The 21,132-nt window shown below is 41.0% G+C and overlaps 1 protein-coding gene across 7 annotated transcripts; it reads left to right on the top strand.

Moving 5' to 3' along the window:
- Positions 1-1,171: 1,171 nt before the first annotated feature.
- On the top strand, positions 1,172-20,036 carry LOC110473273 (uncharacterized). Of its 7 annotated transcripts, XM_077782707.2 has the most exons (21): positions 1,175-1,215; positions 1,253-1,291; positions 2,784-2,900; positions 3,716-3,820; positions 4,184-4,315; positions 5,075-5,224; positions 5,773-5,910; positions 6,523-6,639; positions 7,039-7,146; positions 10,154-10,270; positions 11,486-11,590; positions 11,954-12,085; positions 12,843-12,992; positions 13,927-14,064; positions 14,675-14,791; positions 15,174-15,281; positions 15,689-15,802; positions 16,840-16,953; positions 17,690-17,878; positions 18,746-19,231; positions 19,358-20,036. In XM_077782707.2, the coding sequence occupies exons 2-18, from the start codon at positions 1,263-1,265 to the stop codon at positions 16,943-16,945; spliced, it is 1,983 nt and encodes a 660-aa protein (XP_077638833.2). In that variant the 5' UTR covers positions 1,175-1,215; positions 1,253-1,262; the 3' UTR covers positions 16,946-16,953; positions 17,690-17,878; positions 18,746-19,231; positions 19,358-20,036. The 7 variants fall into 7 exon arrangements, with proteins under 7 accessions (XP_077638836.2, XP_085433698.1, XP_077638833.2 ...); XM_077782710.2 differs by having other exon boundaries at positions 1,172-1,215; positions 5,776-5,910; positions 18,746-20,036; XM_085577572.1 differs by having other exon boundaries at positions 1,174-1,215; positions 13,930-14,064; positions 18,746-20,036.
- Positions 20,037-21,132: the final 1,096 nt, after the last annotated feature.

Raw genomic sequence — 21,132 nt, 5'->3', positions numbered from 1 at the left:
AATAGTATGTCCTATATAAAACATTTAATTAACTATGACATTGCTCAGATTTATTACTGAGCACCAGCAATAAAGAATCTATTACATTCCTGTATCACATTCCTGTAGCAGAGGATTTACTGGAGTGTGTCCAGAGGAGAACCATGAAGATGTTCAGAGAGCTGGAGCACCTCTGCTATAGAGAGAGGCTGAGAGCAGGAGGTGTTCAGCCTGGAGAAGAGAAAGCTCCAGAGACCTTGGAGCACCTTCCACTATCTAAAGGGTCTCCAAGAGGGCTGGACAGGGACTTTTGACAAGGCCATGGCATGATAGGACAAGGGGGAATGGCTTTAAACTGAAAGGGAGTAGGTTCAGATTAGAGATGGGGGAAGAAATTCTTTACTATGAGGGTGGTAAGGTACTGGCAGAGGTTGACCAGAGAAGCTGTGGCTGCCCCATCCCTGGAAGGGATCCTGTTCAAGGCCGGGCTGGATGGGGCTCTGAGCATCCTGCTCCAGGGGAAGGTGTCCCTGCCCATGACAGGGGAGTTGTGAGGAGATGGTCTTCAGGGTCCCTTCCAACACAAACCATTCGTGATCTTGTGAAACTAGCTAGCCTGCAGCTAAGTACCATTCCAGCCAGCATAACCTCAGTAAGACTAAAGTTCAGAGTGCCTTTCTTGACTTGGAGCTATTTAAGGAATTGAGATATAAATATTCCAGCAAGTTATCTTTAAGGTTCTTTTCAAGCCAAACTGTTCTATGATTCCATTAATGGTATGAAATGTGGGACACATTCCTGTAGCGTGTACACTGTGGTGGCCACTAACGTCTAGGAGAAAAATTACTTGTCCCAAAACGAACTCTTGGCTATTGCGTGAGGTAACGCCGTGATGCGGGAGCTGGGTTTTCCCTGCATTTGCGAGTCGGGATGCAGCCAGAGGGACACGGCGTGAGGGCAGTGGTTCCGTGGGTGTGGGGGAAGCTGGGCCCGAGACCTCAGAGGGGCGCAGGCCGCTTTTCTTTCCTTTAGCCAGACCGAGCAGCGCCCCCGCAGCAGCACAGCGAGCCGGGGCTGTCCGGGCCGCGCCTGCGCTCCCCGCGGGGGACGGGCCGCGCCTGCGCCGCCGCTGGGCCCGCGCCCGCCCGGGGCCCGCGCCCGCCCGGGGGCCCGCGCCCGCCCGGGGGCCCGCGCCCGCCCGGGGGCCCGCGCCCGCCCGGGGGCCCGCGCCCGCCCGGGGCCGCCCGGGGCCCGCGCCCGCCCGGGGCCGCCCCGCCTCAGCCATGTCGGGCGGGCCGCGCCGGCCGCGCAGGTGGGAGCGGCCGCGGGGGCACGGGGGGCGCTGGGCGGGCGGGGTGCGCTGCTGCCCGTCCCGGGCGGCTCCGGAGGCAGGTGCGGGCTGTGCAGCCCGTGCTCCTCCGGCAAACGGCGCCTTCTCCTGCGGCCTCGCCCCCCGAGCCGGGGCTCCTTCGCCCTGCTCTGTCGGTGGCGAGTGCGGGACCCGCAGCCCCGGGCAGGGCGAGTGGGCTCGGCGAGATGCCCCAGCCCGGCTGGGAGCGCTGGGGCTTGGCATCAGGCTGGAGTGGGAGGCCAGTGCAAAGCAAATCCTGGAATGCTTCTAAAAGACATAATATTCGGTTATCGTTTCTATTTACAAACATTGTCGTACATACGCCACTTGTTGTAGTGTACCTAAGCTGGTTTAAAAATTGTTTTAAGTCGTTAAACGGAGTAATTGTTTAAGGTGGTTAGGGAAGGGTTTAAATCGTCAATGCCTTAGCGAAAACTGAGCGGGTTTGGAAGCGGACCATTTGTCTGTGATTCTGAGGAAGCTGTTTGTGCTGTTTGTGCCGTGTGGTGTCGGTAACTTGGAGCCGTCTGGGAGCAGGAAACTCCCAAAGCCAGGCAGGGTGGAGGAGGAAGAAAAAGAAAACATGGTCGGCTAACGCAAGAGTAAAACATCAAAAATGGTTTCTTCTCTCTTGTTGAGCTAAGAGCAGAGACCTGCCCCGTACACAGCAGCGTCTTTGCTGTTACTCACACAGACAAAAACCTCTAACAGAGGCTGCAGTGCCAGATCATTCTGTCGGGCAGGAGTGGCACTGCATCTGCAGCTGCCCTCCTTAGCCCAGAAGCCATGTCTGGTGTTGGTAGATGCTATGGCTGTGTTTTGTTTAGTAAGCTGTCATTTAAAATGTCAAAGCCACCAGAACCGAGGAGGAGAATGTAGAGAACTCAACCCTTAAGCAATCCCTGGCTGGCCCACCAGTGTGTTGTGAGCACTAGAGGCAGCTCCCTGTCCCAAGCCTCCTTGTGAGGAGCAGCTGCTTCTGGTCAAGAATGGCCTGTGTACAAGTGTTTCCACACAAACATTTGACCTACTCCTGCCTAGCCATTGTGTTGAAGTGTAGTTTCTGGACTTGCCTTGTCTGTGAATTTACTACTGGATGGGGCAGTAAATAAATGTCACTGCTGACAGAGGATGGAAATGCCCACAAGTCCATAAACACTGGTGGGAGTCCTCAATTAGGTTTTGTTCCCCACCATTTTGTTTGCAAAAAAAGTAAATTTTGTGTTATCAAAATATTAGTTGTTCATTTGAAAATTTTGATGTCTTAATTGCATTGATCAAAGATATTTCCTCAGCAATTGCACTAACACCTTTGTTGAGTATGTGTTGCCTGTGTAAGTTGGTAGGAATCACATATCCGTATGCCAAATCAAATTGTCCATCTTTGATTTTTATAGGCCATGTTCAGTGACTACCAGTGACTTGATTTCAGATGAAAATTCTTGTTTTCTAGTTCTATGCAACATCCACACTGCTGGCATCAAGAGCAGGAACGTAGAAGCTGCAATGATTCAGATTACCTGGTGTTTGAGGAATATCAGTGTGGCCATTCAGACCACTTGATGGAGAGGTAAGGAGTAAGTGTAAATTTTTTTTTTTTAAGTCTCCACTTTGCTGAGCTCTTCTTTAGGACTCCAAGAAAAGCTTAAACATGTTCAGGTTGAGTGTTTTCTTCTCATAGAGTAGCACAGAGTTCTTTAGGCATGCATCATGTCTAAAGAAGACCACTCAGTTTGTCTCATTGAAATACATGCCACGGTATTAGCAAATATTCAGAATGAAAGGGAGAAGGGCTATGTACTGAGGCAGTAGTTTAAGCCCTTTATTGCTGAAGTCTTAAGTGTTAGTATAAAATTCCCAATTAAGTCATTTCCTGTTATTCTTACATTTTGCTTTTGTATCTTTATGTGTAAATGTGGGCAGACCATCTTTGTCTCTTCACAGTCCATGTAATATATTCAGCTGTACTGCAGTTTTTAGTGAGCACCTATTTTTTTCCCCTGTAGTACATTACAGAGGACTCCTGAGTGTGAGACTTCAGTGGATGTGCCAGCAGGGTTTTGTGTTTTTCTTTGCTGAGTGGACGTGTTCCATTTCAAAGTGGAATCCTTGTTGTGTGATAAAATGACATTGTCAGCTTTCATGGCAGTTTCATCTGTTGATGTGAAACCGTTTAGAGAAAGTTAGACTATCAGCTAAATCTGCTTCTTGAGGCAATAAAGTGACAGAAGAGGGCAGGCTGAAGGTGACTAAGACCTGAAATAGAGAAGGAATATGCCCATGGTTTTACTGTTGTGGAGCTGGTTTTGTCCATTTTTGATGTTTCTGTTGATTAAATGTGTTACAAGCAGCAAATATTTCTGTTGAATTCCCATTATTTTCTAGCTCGACAACATCAGAACATTCTAGGCCTCTTTCCAGTTGCCCCAGTTGGGAAGGTAGAACTGAAGAAGGCAAGGCAATGAGAGCATCAAATAACAAAATGACCAGGTAGGTATTGAACTATTACTGCTTCTTGTTGCATTGGTTTTAGCAACAACCATGTGATGATCTCTGACTAGTTCTCATGATATAAAGCAGATTTGAAAACCCAGACAAGCTGTTTCATATCAGGCATGAGGGAAAGCTGAAGGAGGGAGTATCATTGAAAAGCTTTATCTCAAAAGCCACTTGTGTGATTATTTGAGATTGAGATTTGATTAGTACAGCGTTCATTTGTGTGAACTAGTGAGGTAAGAGTTTAGTTACAGTTGATCATTAAGAAAACATGGCAGTTCTAGAATATTTGCTTCTGTGACTTCTTAAAAAGCTATTAAGGTCCTTTTCAACTTAGTTTTTATTTTTCTTTTCAAGTTCTGTTTCAAGCAACTCTGCCAATCCAGCTGAAAGGGAAACGGATGAGGTGGTCCTGAGGAGAAGACAAAAACAGATCAATTTTGGCAAGAATACCCTCGCATATGACAGATACATTAAAGAAGTCCCAAAGTAAGCTGCCCTGTGTTGCAGATTTCCACATGAACTCTTAGTTGTTCCTGGTGTGTGTGTGTGTAGAATAGCACACAACCTTAGTTCTCTTGAAATTCTTCCTGTGGTTTTTACTGCTGAGTGTGACATGATGTGATGTGTGATAGCTCTGGGTAATTGGAGTCAGCTGTCCCAGCACTTTTCCCTCTCAACTTTGTGTTCACTCTCACCTTAGTGTCTGTGGATGGGGAAAGGAGAAGGCCTTGAAGCCTGGCCAGCACTGTTCAATACTACCCAATAGGCAGTGTGTTTATCAGCACTGTTTTAGCAGTTAGTGCAAAACACAGCCCTACAGGGACTGCTGGGGGGGAAGGTAACTCCATCCTTGACAGACTGAGTACAATACCAAATCAAAGAAGCTGCACTTGACTGAGGCAAAGTGAATAGAAGGAGCTGGAGGTTAGGATAATATTGAAGCAGTATGAGTTACGCTTCTGTTTCATCTTTGTTCATGGGCAGGAGGGCTGTGCTTTTAGCAGCTGTCAAGAGTGCTTGACTGGATGAGCCTCCAGTCTGACTCAGCACATTATAGTTAGTTGTTGCTTTTTTGATTTAGTTTTGGTGCCATCTTATGGTAGACACATTTCAGTAAGTGTTTAAAAATACTAACATTTTCTTTATTAGACCACTGATGCTTGTATGACCTGATGGACTAAGGATTCTTATTAAGGGAAACACTCCTTATGCTCTGAACTAACAAATGTCACTGTGTGTTTGCAGGAGCCAGCGACTTCCAGGAGTTCACCCTACAACCCCCAACAAGTTTAAGAAGTACAGCCGTAGGTCCTGGGACCAGCAGATCAAGCTGTGGAAGATAGCACTGCATGCCTGGGATCCTCCTGCTGAAGAAACCTGGGACCTGCAGCCTGTGTATGTTACCTGGGTGAATTAAGTCAGGGTTTAAGGAATCAAAGGAGGGTTCTGTAGTTCCTTTAGGGCATTCCGAACTGGGGGAAAAGATGTCAGACTCAGCAATGGAAGCCTTCTTTTATGTCTTGTTTTCCATTTGAATTCTGTTAGTTTTCAAGATATTGCAGTTATTTAGTCTAAGTTAATCTGCAGTCAGGTGTTATGGGGAGAAAGGCATTTGGTGTGCCTGCAGTACTACACTCCCTTCCCCTTTGTATTTACACTGCTGGGCACAAGGTAACATTACTTTTCTGGTAGAGGAGAGTTAATTTGGAGAAGAAGAGTGAATGGAATTCTCTTACATGTGTTTCTGCACTGTGTAAATAGTTTTACTTCTGTTGTAATTGACCTGTGGTATACGTTGCACTTTTTATACCATTTGGGTGTCAGATGAAGTGTTAATTCCTATTGCAGCTGAACAGTTTTCTATTTGGAGCGGTAAGGCAGATGGATAGTTTTTTAAAGTTTTTTGGTTTTTGTTTTTTGTGTTTTTTTTCTGCTGTGTTTAGTAGTACTGAACCTTCAGGTAGTCCCCAGGAATGGTTCTGCAAAGACGAGGATGTTCCTGGCTTCTTTGAGTTTGATGAAAAGCAGACAAGAAGTGAGTGTGGAGATGAATGCAGACAGGCTGCCCAGAGACCTGAGAGGTATGAGAGCAAACTTCTGTGCTTAACTTAGGAAAATAGTTCAGCACATGTCAGTGCCGTCAGGTTTTTGTAGGAAATGTTTAGTGTGGAAGGGCAGTTACTACTCAGCTTTGGAGTTTGACACTTTTGCTGTTGAATGTAATCCCCCAGTGGTACAGAGCTCTGAGTATGGAAAAATGACCAGCATTGCTGAATTACTTGGTTTAACAGAAAGAAAATGCAATGTTTTTTCAGCTTCTCTGTTTATACAGCAGAATCCTGATGCTTCTTTAACCCTTGCTGGAATGTCATGAAAGTAGAGAAGCTATTTCAGATGCTTTCAGTCCCCATCCTTCATAGTGTTGTGCCTGTCTACAGCACAGCAGGGAGGGTGACTGTGACTTGCATTTCCCTGTTTAGTGAAGTATCTTGTCTGGGGGGGGGATGTGTGTGAAGCTCAAAATGGTTTTGCTTCTAAACTGTGAGCAATTTGCTCCGTGTTCCTCTGAGTGACTGAAGAATCACACCCCAAAAGGAAACTTCCTCAGCAGCATATGCTGTTAGTTAGCAGAACACTGATAAGCATTTAAACATAGATACAAAATGTTACGTGTGTAAAATCTGTTTTTGTAGTTCCTGTTCTCCCAATTCTTCTCCAGTATGGAAACGCAGAAGAAGAAACAATTCTGACTCCTCTGTGGTTTCAGAGAGCAAAAACCATTATCTGCAGATGTGCCGCACACTGGAAAGGTATGAAATGATTCTCCATGTGGGAATTCATTGATACTATGAACTGGTTTTTGGTATATGACTGGTATTTTCTCCTCCCTTGGTTAATAGCTTTAATTTTATCTGAGTGTGTGCAATTTGATGAGGAAGGTAATCCTGTCAGAATAATTGTGCTGTATGAGAGCAAATATTTATAGTGCTCTGTTGCAAAGTATGAGAACACACAGCACAGGTTGTAATTTGAGTGTAGATTTAGGCAACACTAAAGATTTTGGTAGTTTAGTAGACATTTCACACTAACCTTGGTAAAAACGTTCATGTAGGTATGGTTTCTTCTCTCTGCTTAGCCTCCTTCTGAAAAATTAAGAGGAACTGTGTTACCATAGTGCATGGATTCAGAAATTTCCATTTCCTTTCCAGCCTTACTGACTCAGGACATCAGGATGCTTTTTCAAAGTGCTCAGAGTGGGAAGCCTTTGGTGAAAAAGATGAAGTAATGACAGTACAGCAAAGTGTGGGGATAATAAGGTAAATACCCCAGTGATTATGTTGTTATTTCAATTTGCTGCCTATGCTGTAAATGTGTCCTTTCCTTTTGTTTTTCATCTTTTCATTCACTGGTTACTACTACTATTTTTTTTTTGTTTGCCTTCTTGCATGTCCTCCAGCATGTGGTATGTTTGGTTGTTGTTTCTATTTTTTGGGTTTACTTGGCTTTTTCCAGTCTGAATCTCCTTCTTTTGCTTTCTGCTGCCTCTGCCATCCCAGGTAATGATGGAAAATGATGAGTCCCTTTCAAGCTTTGTCTTGTGGAAAGAATTGGTGTAGCCCAAACTTCCCAGCGTGCTGCAGCTCAACAGGTCTTTCTCAAAACATGGGTCATGGCTATGTTATTTATTTCTATCATTCATAGTATTCCAGTGTATATTAGGAAAATATGTTACCTGTTTTTTTTTAGGTTAACATAATTTGTAACCCAAAAAAGACAATTTTTTTCCAAGCAGGAGATATTTTTAATCCACGATATGAGTACAGTTTTTCTACCATGAGGTTTGGTGTCGCTTGAAACCAAGATACCAAATTATCATGGGATGTCTTCAATATGAGTATTTTTATTGTGTCTGCGTAAACTGGACTAAATTGACCAGAGTAGTTGTGGCTGCCACATTCTTGGAAATGCTAAAGGGATTGAAGAAGACTTTGAGCAGCCAGTTCTAGTGGAAGGTGTCCCCTCCCTTGGCAGAGGGTTGGAACTGGATGATCTTTAAGGTCCCTTCCATATCAAATCTTTCTCTGATACTGTAAAACTTGCTGGACTGCTGCTTAGCACCATCCCATTTAGGACAAATTTCAATAAGACTGAGGTCCTCAGTGCCATTTTTAAAGTAATATTTATGGACTTTGAGCTGTTTAAGGAGTAGTGATACATATACTCAAGCTCTTATATGGATTACAAGACATTTTCTTCCAAAGACATACTGCAGGATTTCTCATTTGTGGTTTTTGAGGTTAATGGTTTGTTTTTTTTTGTTTTGTTTTGTTTTGTTTCTGTTTTTTGCTATATAGCTTGCCTGTTTAAAATGAACAGTATTATTTGGATAGCCCTTAGGGAAAGAAGTTTAATAAATACATGCAGTTAATCTTAAAACCCTCTAAAGAGCTCAATAAAAATAGAGTCAATTCTTTGTAAGACTTCTGGTTTTAATTTTAAAGCTATGTCTACCAGGTAAAACTTTATATGTGTGGAAATCAGTCTGGCTTATCTGTATGCAGTGTCTTACCTGAGAACATGGGAATAAATACAAATAGGGCTTAAATTCTCCTGAAGGTGTACATGGTAAGTCCTCCTTGGATGGGTTTTCCTGCTACAGCCTGAATGCAGAGGGTTGCATAAATGGAAGAAGGTGTGTATGAAATCTCTATAAGAAGGGGAAAAAAAGCCTCCAAATACTTTTCACAACCACCAGATGGGAAGGGGTGACACTGGATGTTATGAAATCAGCAGGGGCAGTGACTGAAAATTTGTTTTTTCCAAGGAAGCACTTGCATGTAGCAATAGTATGTCCTATATAAAACATCTAATTGTGTGAGTAACACAGCTCACTATTTAAAATTTGTATAAAAATTTATTAAGGCATAAAAGAGATAAAATCCAGTACTGGGGTGCTTGACTCTTTGCCAAAAGCACACCTTTGACTTAAACCATATTCTCTATATTCTGTTACATTACAGGTGGTACATGCATATTCATAGGCATTTATACATATTCAAATATTGTTTTGAGTTTAGATGTTCTTTTGCTTTGTTTTAACCTTTGCCTTGTCTTCGTCTTGTAGATTAAACTAATTATGTTATTTTTTCTTGTGGTTCCATCCTGTTGTATTTTCACTCCATGCTATTGAGATTTAATAAATTCTTTCTTCTTTTGGTGCTCTGATTTCTGTTTCTGTTATCTTATCTTTTAGATAAGAGATTCTCCAAATGTGGAAAATCACCTAAATTTTTTTAGACCATTTTCTGAGTTAGTTACATGAAAAATCACTTCAGCATTTAACAGTCTCTATTATGATATGGTCTAAAATAGTATATATTACACTACTGTTTATAAAAGCTATACAATGCATATATAAACTGACTGATTATACCATATCAAAAGCAGTTAATTAGAAATCGTATTACAGCAGGACTTTTGTGATCAATAATAACTTGCAAAACAAAAGTTAATACAAAATGCAAAAGCAAATAACTCTATTTATTGTTTATAACTCACACATACAGAAACACTGTGTACTTACAGTGCAGAGGCAGCAGTGCCACATGGTTCTATTGGGCAAGTGCATCTGCAGCTGCCCTCCTTAGCCCAGAAGCCAGGTCTGGTGTTGGTAGATGCTATGGCTGTGTTTTGTTTAGTAAGCTGTCATTTAAAATGTCAAAGCCACCAGAACCGAGGAGGAGAATGTAGAGAACTCAACCCTTAAGCAATCCCTGGCTGGCCCACCAGTGTGTTGTGAGCACTAGAGGCAGCTCCCTGTCCCAAGCCTCCTTGTGAGGAGCAGCTGCTTCTGGTCAAGAATGGCCTGTGTACAAGTGTTTCCACACAAACATTTGACCTACTCCTGCCTAGCCATTGTGTTGAAGTGTAGTTTCTGGACTTGCCTTGTCTGTGAATTTACTACTGGATGGGGCAGTAAATAAGTGTCACTGCTGACAGAAGATGGAAATGCCCACAAGTCCATAAACACTGGTGGGAGTCCTCAATTAGGTTTTGTTCCCCACCATTTTGTTTGCAAAAAGAGTAAATTTTGTGTTATCAAAATATTAGTTGTTCATTTGAAAATCTTATGTCTTAAATACATTTATTAAAGATACGTCCTCAGCAATTGCACTAGTACCTTTGTTGAGTATGTGTTGCCTGTGTAAGTTGGTAGGAATCACATATCCGTATGCCAAATCAAATTGTCCATCTTTGATTTTTATAGGCCATGTTCAGTGACTACCAGTGACTTGATTTCAGATGAAAATTCTTGTTTTCTAGTTCTATGCAACATCCACACTGCTGGCATCAAGAGCAGGAACGTAGAAGCTGCAATGATTCAGATTACCTGGTGTTTGAGGAATATCAGTGTGGCCATTCAGACCACTTGATGGAGAGGTAAGGAGTAAGTGTAAATTTTTTTTTTTTAAGTCTCCACTTTGCTGAGCTCTTCTTTAGGACTCCAAGAAAAGCTTAAACATGTTCAGGTTGAGTGTTTTCTTCTCATAGAGTAGCACAGAGTTCTTTAGGCATGCATCATGTCTAAAGAAGACCACTCAGTTTGTCTCATTGAAATACATGCCACGGTATTAGCAAATATTCAGAATGAAAGGGAGAAGGGCTATGTACTGAGGCAGTAGTTTAAGCCCTTTATTGCTGAAGTCTTCAGTATTAGGATAAAATTCCCAATGAAAGTCATTTGTTGTTATTCTTACATTTTGCTTTTGCATCTTTATGTGTAAATGTGGGCAGACCATCTTTGTCTCTTCTTAGTCCATGTGGTATATTCTGCTGTACTGCAGTTTTTAGTGAGCACCTATTTTTTCCCTGTAGTATATTCCTGAGGACAATTTGAGACGAGATAGAATTTTATACTTGGGTAATTCTATGAATATTTTGCTTGGCTTTTGGGTGTTCTAGACTAAAGACCCAAGGTGGAAGAAGTGGTTGAGACTGGTTGAGACTTAGAGTCTGATAGCAAGGGTGAAAAGTGGTGAGTGCAGAAAACTGAACAGAATGTAAGAGGAAATGTTTTACTAAGGGAACATGAAAATATTTTTTAACATAATTTGTACGTCTCTAAGTTTTCCACTGTATGAAGGTGATTTTAATTTTTGATAGCATGCTTAATATTGCTTCATTAATGAATGAATGTTTTGAAAAGCTTAGGAAAGGCCTGGTATTCAGAAGTTTTTCTGTGTCTTTGATGTGGTCATAAAAAATCCTAAGCGTAGGGCATGAGTGTGAGACTTCAGTGGATGTGCCAGCAGCGTTTTGTGTTTTTCTTTGCTGGGTGGACGTGTTCTATTTCAAAGTGGAATCTTTTTAGTGAGTTAAAATGACATTGTCAGCTTTCATGGCAATTTCATCTGTTGATGTGAAACCATTTAGAGAAAGTTAGACTATCAGCTAAATCTGCTTCTGACTTGTTAAAGGTTGAGGCAATAAAATGACAGAAGAGGGCAGGCTGAAAGTGAGTAAGAGCTGAAATAGGGAAGGAACATGCCCATGTTTTTACTGTTGTGGAGCTGGTTTTGTCCATTTTTGATGTTTCTGTTGATTAAATGTGTTACAAGCAGCAAATATTTCTGTTGAATTCCCATTATTTTCTAGCTCGACAACATCAGAACATTCTAGGCCTCTTTCCAGTTGCCCCAGTTGGGAAGGTAGAACTGAAGAAGGCAAGGCAATGAGAGCATCAAATAACAAAATGACCGGGTAGGTATTGAACTATTACTGCTTCTTGTTGCATTGGTTTTAGCAACAACCATGTGATGATCTCTGACTAGTTCTCATGATATAAAGCAGATTTGAAAACCCAGACAAGCTGTTTCATATCAGGCATGAGGGAAAGCTGAAGGAGGGAGTATCATTGAAAAGCTTTATCTCAAAAAATACTTGTGTGATTATTTGAGATTGAGATTTGATTAGCACAGCTTTCATTTGTGTGAACTAGTGAGGTAAGAGTTTAGTCACTGTCTATCATTAAGAAAACATGGCAGTTCTAGAATATTTGCTTCTGTGACTTCTTAAAAAGCTATTAAGGTCCTTTTCAACTTAGTTTTTATTTTTGTTTTCAAGTTCTGTTTCAAGCAACTCTGCCAGTCCAGCTGAAAGGGAAACGGATGAGGTGGTCCTGAGGAGAAGACAAAAACAGATCAATTTTGGCAAGAATACCCTCGCATATGACAGATACATTAAAGAAGTCCCAAAGTAAGCTGCCCTGTGTTGCAGATTTCCACGAACTCTTAGTTGTTCCTGGTGTGTGTGTGTGTAGAATAGCACACAACCTTAGTTCTCTTGAAATTCTTCCTGTGGTTTTTACTGCTGAGTGTGACATGATGTGATGTGTGATAGCTCTGGGTAATTGGAGTCAGCTGTCCCAGCACTTTTCCCTCTCAACTTTGTGTTCACTCTCACCTTAGTGTCTGTGGATGGGGAAAGGAGAAGGCCTTGAAGCCTGGCCAGCACTGTTCAATACTACCCAATAGGCAGTGTGTTTATCAGCACTGTTTTAGCAGTTAGTGCAAAACACAGCCCTACAGGGACTGCTGGGGGGGAAGGTAACTCCATCCTTGACAGACTGAGTACAATACCAAATCAAAGAAGCTGCACTTGACTGAGGCAAAGTGAATAGAAGGAGCTGGAGGTTAGGATAATATTGAAGCAGTATGAGTTACGCTTCTGTTTCATCTTTGTTCATGGGCAGGAGGGCTGTGCTTTTAGCAGCTGTCAAGAGTGCTTGACTGGATGAGCCTCCAGTCTGACTCAGCACATTATGGTTAGTTGTTGCTTTTTTGATTTAGTTTTGGTACCATCTTATGATAGACACATTTCAGTAAGTGTTTAAAAATACTAACATTTTCTTTATTAGACCACTGATGCTTGTGTGACCTGATGGACTAAGGATTCTTATTAAGGGAAACACTCCTTATGCTCTGAACTAACAAATGTCACTGTGTGTTTGCAGGAGCCAGCGACTTCCAGGAGTTCACCCTACAACTCCCAACAAGTTTAAGAAGTACAGCCGTAGGTCCTGGGACCAGCAGATCAAGCTGTGGAAGATAGCACTGCATGCCTGGGATCCTCCTGCTGAAGAAACCTGGGACCTGCAGCCTGTGTATGTTACCTGGGTGAATTAAGTCAGGGTTTAAGGAATCAAAGGAGGGTTCTGTAGTTCCTTTAGGGCATTGCGGACTGGGGGAAAAGATGTCAGACTCAGCAATGGAAGCCTTCTTTTATGTCTTGTTTTCCATTTGAATTCTGTTAGTTTTCAAGATATTGCAGTTATTTAGTCTAAATTAATCTGCAGTCAGGTGTTATGGGGAGAAAGGCATTTGGTCTGCCTGCAGTAGTACACTCCCTTCCCCTTTGTATTTACACTGGTGGGCACAAGGTAGCATTACTTTTCTGGTAGGCGTGAGACGGGCAAAAATTTGGCAATTACTGTTCCTTGACTTGGATAAATTTCCGTCTTTCCTTCTCCTGAAGTCAATGGTGCCACATGTCTCCTACACTGATAATATGTGAGAGAATTTGAGCTATTTAAGAAGATGAGAGAGAGGTTTTTGTTCTCTCTGCAGGATGGTGGCAATTTTGTTTAAGAAGGAAATACTTTTATCTTCTCTAATGTTTGAACTTCTGTCACAAGGCTGGTCCTGCTACTTCTGCCACCTCGTATTTTACACATTTTTGGACTAGTAAATTGAGTTCAATAAAAAAATATTTTCATCTTTTCACAGTTCTGGATTTCTGTATTAAGAGTGGCTCTGCTACTTAATGCCACCTCACATTTCACAAGTTTTGGACTAGTAAATTGGAGGAGTAGAGTGAATGGAATTCTCTGAGCTGTGTTTCTGCACTGTGTAAATAGTTTTACCTCTATTGTAATTGACTTGTGATGGAAGTGGCACTTTTTATACCATTTGGGTGTCAGATGAAGTGTTAATTCTTACTGCAGCTTAACAGTTTTCTATTTGGAGCAGTAAGCCAGATGGATAGTTTTTTAAAGTTTTTTGTTTTTGTTTTTCGTTTTTTTTTTCTGCTGTGTTTAGTAGTACTGAACCTTCAGGTAGTCCCCAGGAATGGTTCTGCAAAGACGAGGATGTTCCTGGCTTCTTTGAGTTTGATGAAAAGCAGACAAGAAGTGAATGTGGAGATGAGTGCAGACAGGCTGCCCGGAGACCTGAGAGGTATGAGAGCAAACTTCTGTGCTTAACTTAGGAAAATAGTTCAGCACATGTCAGTGCCATCAGGTTTTTGTAGGAAATGTTTAGTGTGGAAGGGCAGTTACTACTCAGCTTTGGAGTTTGACACTTTTGCTGTTGAATGTAATCCCCCAGTGGTACAGAGCTCTGAGTATGGAAAAATTACCAGCATTGCTGAATTACTTGGTTTAACAGAAAGAAAATGCAATGTTTTTTCAGCTTCTCTGTTTATACAGCAGAATCCTGACGCTTCTTTAACCCTAGCTGGAATGTCATGAAAGTAGAGAAGCTATTTCAGATGCTTTCAGTCCCCATCCTTCATAGTGTTGTGCCTGTCTACAGCACAGCAGGGAGGGTGACTGTGACTTGCATTTCCCTGTTTAGTGAAGTATCTTGTCCGGGGGGGATGTGTGTGAAGCTCAAAATGGTTTTGCTTCTAAACTGTGAGCAATTTGCTCCGTGTTCCTCTGAGTGACTGAAGAATCGCACCCCAAAAGGAAACTTCCTCAGCAGCATATGCTGTTAGTTAGCAGAACGCTGATAAGCATTTAAACACAGATAAAAAATGTTACGTGTGTAAAATCTGTTTTTGTAGTTCCTGTTCTCCCAATTCTTCTCCAGTATGGAAACGCAGAAGAAGAAACAATTCTGACTCCTCTGTGGTTTCAGAGAGCAAAAACCATTATCTGCAGATGTGCCGCACACTGGAGAGGTATGAAATGATTCTCCATGTGGGAATTCATTGATACTATGAACTGGTATTTTCTTATCCCTTGGTTAATAGCTTTAATTTTATCTGAGTGTGTGCAATTTGATGAGGAAGGGTAATCCTGTCAGAATAATTGTGCTGTATGAGAGCAAATATTTACAGTGCTCTGTTGCAAAGTATGAGAACACACAGCACAGGTTGTAATTTGAGTGTAGATTTGGGCAACACTAAAGATTTTGGTAGTTTAGTAGACATTTCACACTAACCTTGGTAAAAACGTTCATGTAAGTATGGTTTCTTCTCTCTGCTTAGCCTCCTTCTGAAAAATTAAGAGGAACTGTGTTACCATAGTGCATGGATTCAGAAATTTCCATTTCCTTTCCAGCCTTACTGACTCAGGACACCAGGATGCTTTTTCAAAGTGCTCAGAGTGGGAAGCCTTTGGTGAAAAAGATGAAGTAATGACAGTACAGCAAAGTATGGGGATAACAAGGTAAATTCCCCAGTGATTATGTTGTTATTTCAATTTGCTACCTATGCTGTAAATGTGTCCTTTCCTTTTGTTTTTCATCTTTTCATTCACTGGTTACTACTACTATATTTTTTTTGTTTGCCTTCTTGCATGTCCTCCAGCATGTGGTATGTTTGGTTGTTGTTTCTGTTTTTTGGGTTTACTTGGCTTTTTCCAGTCTGAATCTCCTTCTTTTGCTTTCTGCTGCCTCTGCCATCCCAGGTAATGATGCAAAATGATGAGTGCCTTTCACACTCTGACTTGTTGAAAGAATTGGAAGTTTGCCTCTCACTTGCTCAGTCTAAGAGCTGGAAGCTTCCTCTGTCTGTCTCCCTAGAGATTAAGTTGTTTTCTAGTGACCCCTCTGATAGTTGTTTGTTTTTATGCAGTGACTCAATTCCACCCAGTTGTGCTTCAGGATGGAACCATCCAAAACAGAAGAAATCCAGCTTCTTTCTGCCTGACAGCAAGACTTGGAGAGATACAGACTTCAGGCTGGAGAGGTATCAAATGCAGCTCATCAGCTGGGTTTGAGAGGCATTTTTGTATGTTATTTTAGTTGCTTAGTTGCTCTCTTGCTGTAATTCAATCTAAGGATTTGTTATAAACATTTGATTTTATTTTTTAATTAGCTGTTTTTCACTATTTATCTTAGGGATGTCTTGATCAATATTTATATGTTTATTTATATCTATATGTGTGGTAAATTCTGGCCTTATGTTTTCATGTTACAAGCTGTGTTAATATAAATGTGTGAGAACCCCAGCCTTGCTCTGGGGTCTCATATGGTGGTGAAATTCCTCCTCCAACCCGTGCTTCCAAAAAAAACTCCACAGGCTCTCGCTGTTCGGTCTCAAGGCAGTTTATTGCTAGTTATCTAACAGATTATGTTCTTGGACTGCGGCTGCTTGCTCAGTGTCCTGGGCAGAGGCACACACACACCCTGACATCCTCTCTGTCTGCTGTCTTCTTCGTCTCTCTCCCCGCCCAGGGCTGCTGCTATTTTTTATATGATATATTACGTATAACATGTTTATAGTTTTCCCCAATACCTACTACATATATTACAAAGTGCTTTTCTACTCTAAACCAATCTGTGAGTGCTAACATCACCAAGAACATGGAGGTAAGGAAAAAGAAGGAGGAAGGACAGGATCAGCCCACTTTCCTCCATCTTAGAACTTTTGACCCCCATGTATAAGGTAAAAACCCCCCTGTACAAGTATTAAAACCCCCCTGTACAATACTAAAAAAATTTCCCCTCTACTTTGTAACTACTTTTACTATACTATCTAACCTTTTGTGATTGCTTGTTCCACCTCCAAAGTTGGCAATTCATTCTATGGCTCAAATTCAAAATCACAGCTGTTTTTCAGCTGTCTGCCAGGGTCTAAAATGCTTCTGACTAAGGCCTGGAACCTCTAAAAATGTCTGAGAGACATTTTGAGTTACCACATAAATGGATTGTTATTGTATTTAGTTATTAAAGTTACCACAATAAAGAAAATTAATCGTTGTTTTTTTGTTTCTTTATTTGTAGGCTTAAACTTTATAGCAGTTTATCAGATGGGTATCAGTCAGAACACCCTGACAGAGGATTGGAAAGTGCAAATGCTGAAGATACAATACTGAGGAAAAAAATCTAAATCCCAAGGTGAGTTCCTGCTGACTGCTTACTTGATCTGTGCTGTTTCAGTTGCCTACCCACAGTATCATTCTACAGAATGCAACTGTTCAGGTAGATCCTTTTTTCTTTTATTTTGTTAGTGTTTTATCCCATTCTCTTGCACTTAATACAGCACCTTAATTAAAAGACATAATGCTTCCATTTGCTAAATTGAAATTGTTACCTGTCAGCCCGAAAATGTTTTTTTTATCTCTCAAATGACAAGTGCCAATTTTTTTAAGTATTTCAATAGCACCTTTTCTGTCTCTTAATATTTCTGTGAAGAAGTAACAACTTGGCATTTGCAGCAGTAGATTTTAGTGAAAATTTTCTCTTGGACTGTAGGTTCCTGTGATGCATTAATAGGATGGGTGGTAATCTGGGTTAAACAGATTTTGTTAGAAGCTAGTCTTTGTGTAATTAGATTGTCTTTGATCTACATTTGATGCAGGCTATTAAACATGGTTATAAATGTCTATTAATCAGTGATCTTTGAAAATTTTGTCTTATAAAACTCATTAAGAACGTGGCCAAAATTAGTTTTACCCTTAGATTTTGGATTATAGCAATGTGAGAAAAAGGCAGCTAGAGCTTTTAAAAAATTATGCTGATGACATTTTTCTTTTGACTTTTTTGATTTTTGATTTAAATTCTTTGAGCATGAATAAGATTTAACATGCTTTCACTTTTCTAATGTGCTAATTCAATATTTGAAAATATCTAGTCTCTCTTTGTATATAGAAGTATTGAAGAAATAATTTTTCCTGTGGCAGAAAAAGACTTGAAGAATAGGATGTAGTCTGAGGTCAGATCAAGTCTTGGAAAACTGCTGCTGTCATGTAGGATCTGCACTGGAAGAGAAAGAGATTTGCAGTCAGCATACGTGCAATCAATATAAGGTGAAATTATTCAGGTAAAAGAAGCCTCTCTACATCACAGTTAAGAGTCTTTCTGGTTCCCACATAGTTGATATTTATCTTTTTTTTGCAGTGGTCTTTGTTGTAAATAAGGCTGTATTAAGGAGTGTATATAAAGAGTGGGTTTGTAATCAAATATTGTAATTGAAAAAAGGGCTCTGCTAGATGTAGAATGTATAAAGTGAATACTTTATCTGTGGAGCAACACATTGGCTTTCTGGGATGGAAAGATCAGTATTTAGAGAAGCATTGCCTTGGCTTTTTGGCATGATGAGCTCTAACTCTCAAGTGTCAGGAACTTTATCTGTGGAAGTTTAATCTTGCTTGAAAACCAGATAGTGGTTTACATGGTAGAATTCCACACTACCTTCCCTTTTGCTAGAATAAACATTCACATTTATTCCTGTTTAAGACAGAAATTGTCTGGTTGATTTCTAAGGAAAAACCTTAGTCAATAGGATACTTAAGATGTGTCAGAAATTTGTTAATTAGAATCAAGATAAAAGCATGTTTTATGAATGAATAATGGCATTTAGATGAAAACGATGCAAGGGGTTGGGAAAAATAGGCTCAACTGCTTCCTTGTCTCTGACAAATACTTTATGAATGTAGGGTATCTAGTACTGTATTTTTTTAGTAATTTATGTTCTCAAAATGTTCATATTAGCTGTAATACTTCCTTTAGTATGGACAGTATGAGTTTCTCCTTAATACTGTGCTATAAGCTCACCATGTGCAGTGCTCTCTTCCGTTTACTGCTACTGTAACACTACAGCTTAAAAGAGGAAAGGAGGGAAATGTTTTGTTGCTAAGGGCTGGATATAGCACGTTTATAAAATGCTGTTACCTGCTTTTTTGTTTAGGTTTCTCCAGATCTTTACAAGGATAGATTGTTTTCTGCAAGCTGTGCCTCAAGTGTAAAACTCCAGATTTCGTGAACCTGTGCTGCAATGACAATGGATGTTCCTTAAAGCTTTTGTGAGGACATTTCTGCTGTGCCTGCGTTGGCAGGTGACATGTGCATTATTTTTCAAAGGCTGCTTCAGGTGATGGATTCTGCCATTCCCTCTGGAAGTCTCATTCCTCAGGGTGTGCTGATGTTTTACCAGTGAATGGTCCAGTGTCAAGTCAGACTGAAATCCAACCCCTCCAATCAAGGAACCTCCTCTGCTCCACTGGACCAGAATTGGACATGCAGCCTGAAGAACTGCTTCAAAAGAATGTACATAATTTCAGCCTTCCTCCAGTCATTCAAGACAAGCTATTCATAATTTTTGGATTGGGTGATCACCCATTTGGCCTATTTATTGTTCTCTGAGATGTATTAAGGTGGCATTTGCCTAAGCCAGGTGAGAGAAGAGAAAGGAAAGGTGTATGGTTTATCAAAATCAGATCCTTTTCTTGAAGGGGTTGAGTGACTGTTAGAACAGAAGCACAGCTTAAATACCTGGATTTTGTGTTTATGTGTGTTGCAGCCTGACCCAAAGAGCCAGTCTACAGTTAAAGAATAGGAGAGGATGCATTCAGTGCCTGTTGTTCCTACAACTATTGGGGATGAATAGCAGTATTTGCAGGTGTGGAGCTGCTCTTGTCCAGGGTAAGGGTTGTGATGGTGTTGGGACAGGCTCTCCTTTATTTTTATTCTGTTAACACTGTGTGCAGAAGTTTGAAGTGATAGCTGTGGCTACCATGGTTTGGACTAAATTCACGTGCCAGTTACAAGAATTTTACAATCCTTGTGTAGCATGTACTGGGATACCAGTGGCTGCTAGACCTGGGAGTTGTCTCTGCAGGAATTTGGTTTTACTTTCCCTTGCTATAGGGCTGGCAGTACCCAGGGCCAAGAGCCCATTGTGCTGCTGATTTTGAAGCCAGCTGCTTCCTCAGAAACTACTCTCCCTCCCAAAATGTTATTTCCAGGCATGCTCAGCCTAACACAAGGGTGTATCAGTCACACACCACAGAGCACGGAGCATATGTGTACGAGGGACACATCTGTACAGCACTTTTCTAAGAGGTAATATTTAGAACCTTGTTGTTCCAGTGTGCATGTTTCCTTGTGATTTATGGTGCTTGTAAATAAAGGGAATGTGTTACATTTTTGGCAATTTGCCTTTATGCAGAAGAATTAAAGACTTGAACTTTAAAAATCCTTGTTAGTCTGTTTTTGCAGTTGTGTTGTCAGTTTGATTATAAAAGGAATATCTGGGTTCTTTCTTGTTTGTTTTAGGGTGTTTGCTTGGTTTGGGTAGTGATTTTGGATTTTAGTCTTTGCTAAAAGGGGAAAAGAGGAGTCTTCAGAGATTAAAATTAGACTCTTGAAGGCAGATTGCAATTCTGGTTTTGTCCAGCCCCTCGGTGTTAATGCATTGTAACATAGTGGGAGGGAGAAGCTGAAGTCCCAGCACCCATTCTGCCATGGAAAGGGGTCCTGCTGGAGATGGAACTGCTAGGTGAGAGTAATAGGCTGTTAAGAAATACTTAAACTCATCTTAAGTATTTATTGAAGTATTTTATGAGTATGAAGAGCTTTTGCCTATGATAGGGCCTGCAACGGCTTTAGGTATACATCCACAGGATTTTGCAATTCAGCAGTCCTTAAAAGATCTTTGTATTTCTTGGTTGAAGGCATTAGACTAGACATAGCATAACCAATCTGCCTGTGGCAGTTGAATTTTGGGCAGATTTATTCCCTAATCCAGATTCTGTGTGCTTGAACAAGCTATGGTACCTCAAGGGAAGGAATGAAACAGCAGATGAAGTTTGAGGTCTGCTAAAGTCATAGCATGTAGTGCTGCCACTGGGTGAAAATCATCCTGTGTTCTAATTAGTAACCTCATTAGACTAAATAGAGCAGTCAAAACTGGAATGCTGCCTGTCCATGCACTTGTTTACCTACCCAAGGCTGTCTGGCACAGTTTGCAACTGAGGTAAGCGAAGCAGAAGTCTGGCACTCCACCCCCAGTTTTTCCTTTTAATTTTACCCAACTTAATTAAATATCTGCATAAATCTGTGCTTAGTTTATAATTAAACCAAAATATACCCTGAACTTCAGCAGACAGATCTCAATTTCTCCCTAGAAATAACAAGTATCTTCTGTTGGCATGCTTCCACTGGGAGAATCTCCTTATAGATGATACATTATCTGTGTTTGTGGAAACCATCCTTCACAGCCAGTTCTGAAACGCCACGGGTTGTGTGTAGTTTATTTTGTTTCTAAAACTCCTTTGAGGTCACATCTGAGGATAT

Source organism: Lonchura striata, chromosome 4 (genome assembly GCF_050655825.1).
Source record: "Lonchura striata isolate lonStrDom1 chromosome 4, ASM5065582v1, whole genome shotgun sequence".
NCBI classification, from domain to species: Eukaryota; Metazoa; Chordata; class Aves; order Passeriformes; family Estrildidae; genus Lonchura; species Lonchura striata.
The sequence above is the reverse complement of the archived record's forward strand: the minus strand, read 5'-3'. Positions and strand labels throughout refer to the sequence as shown.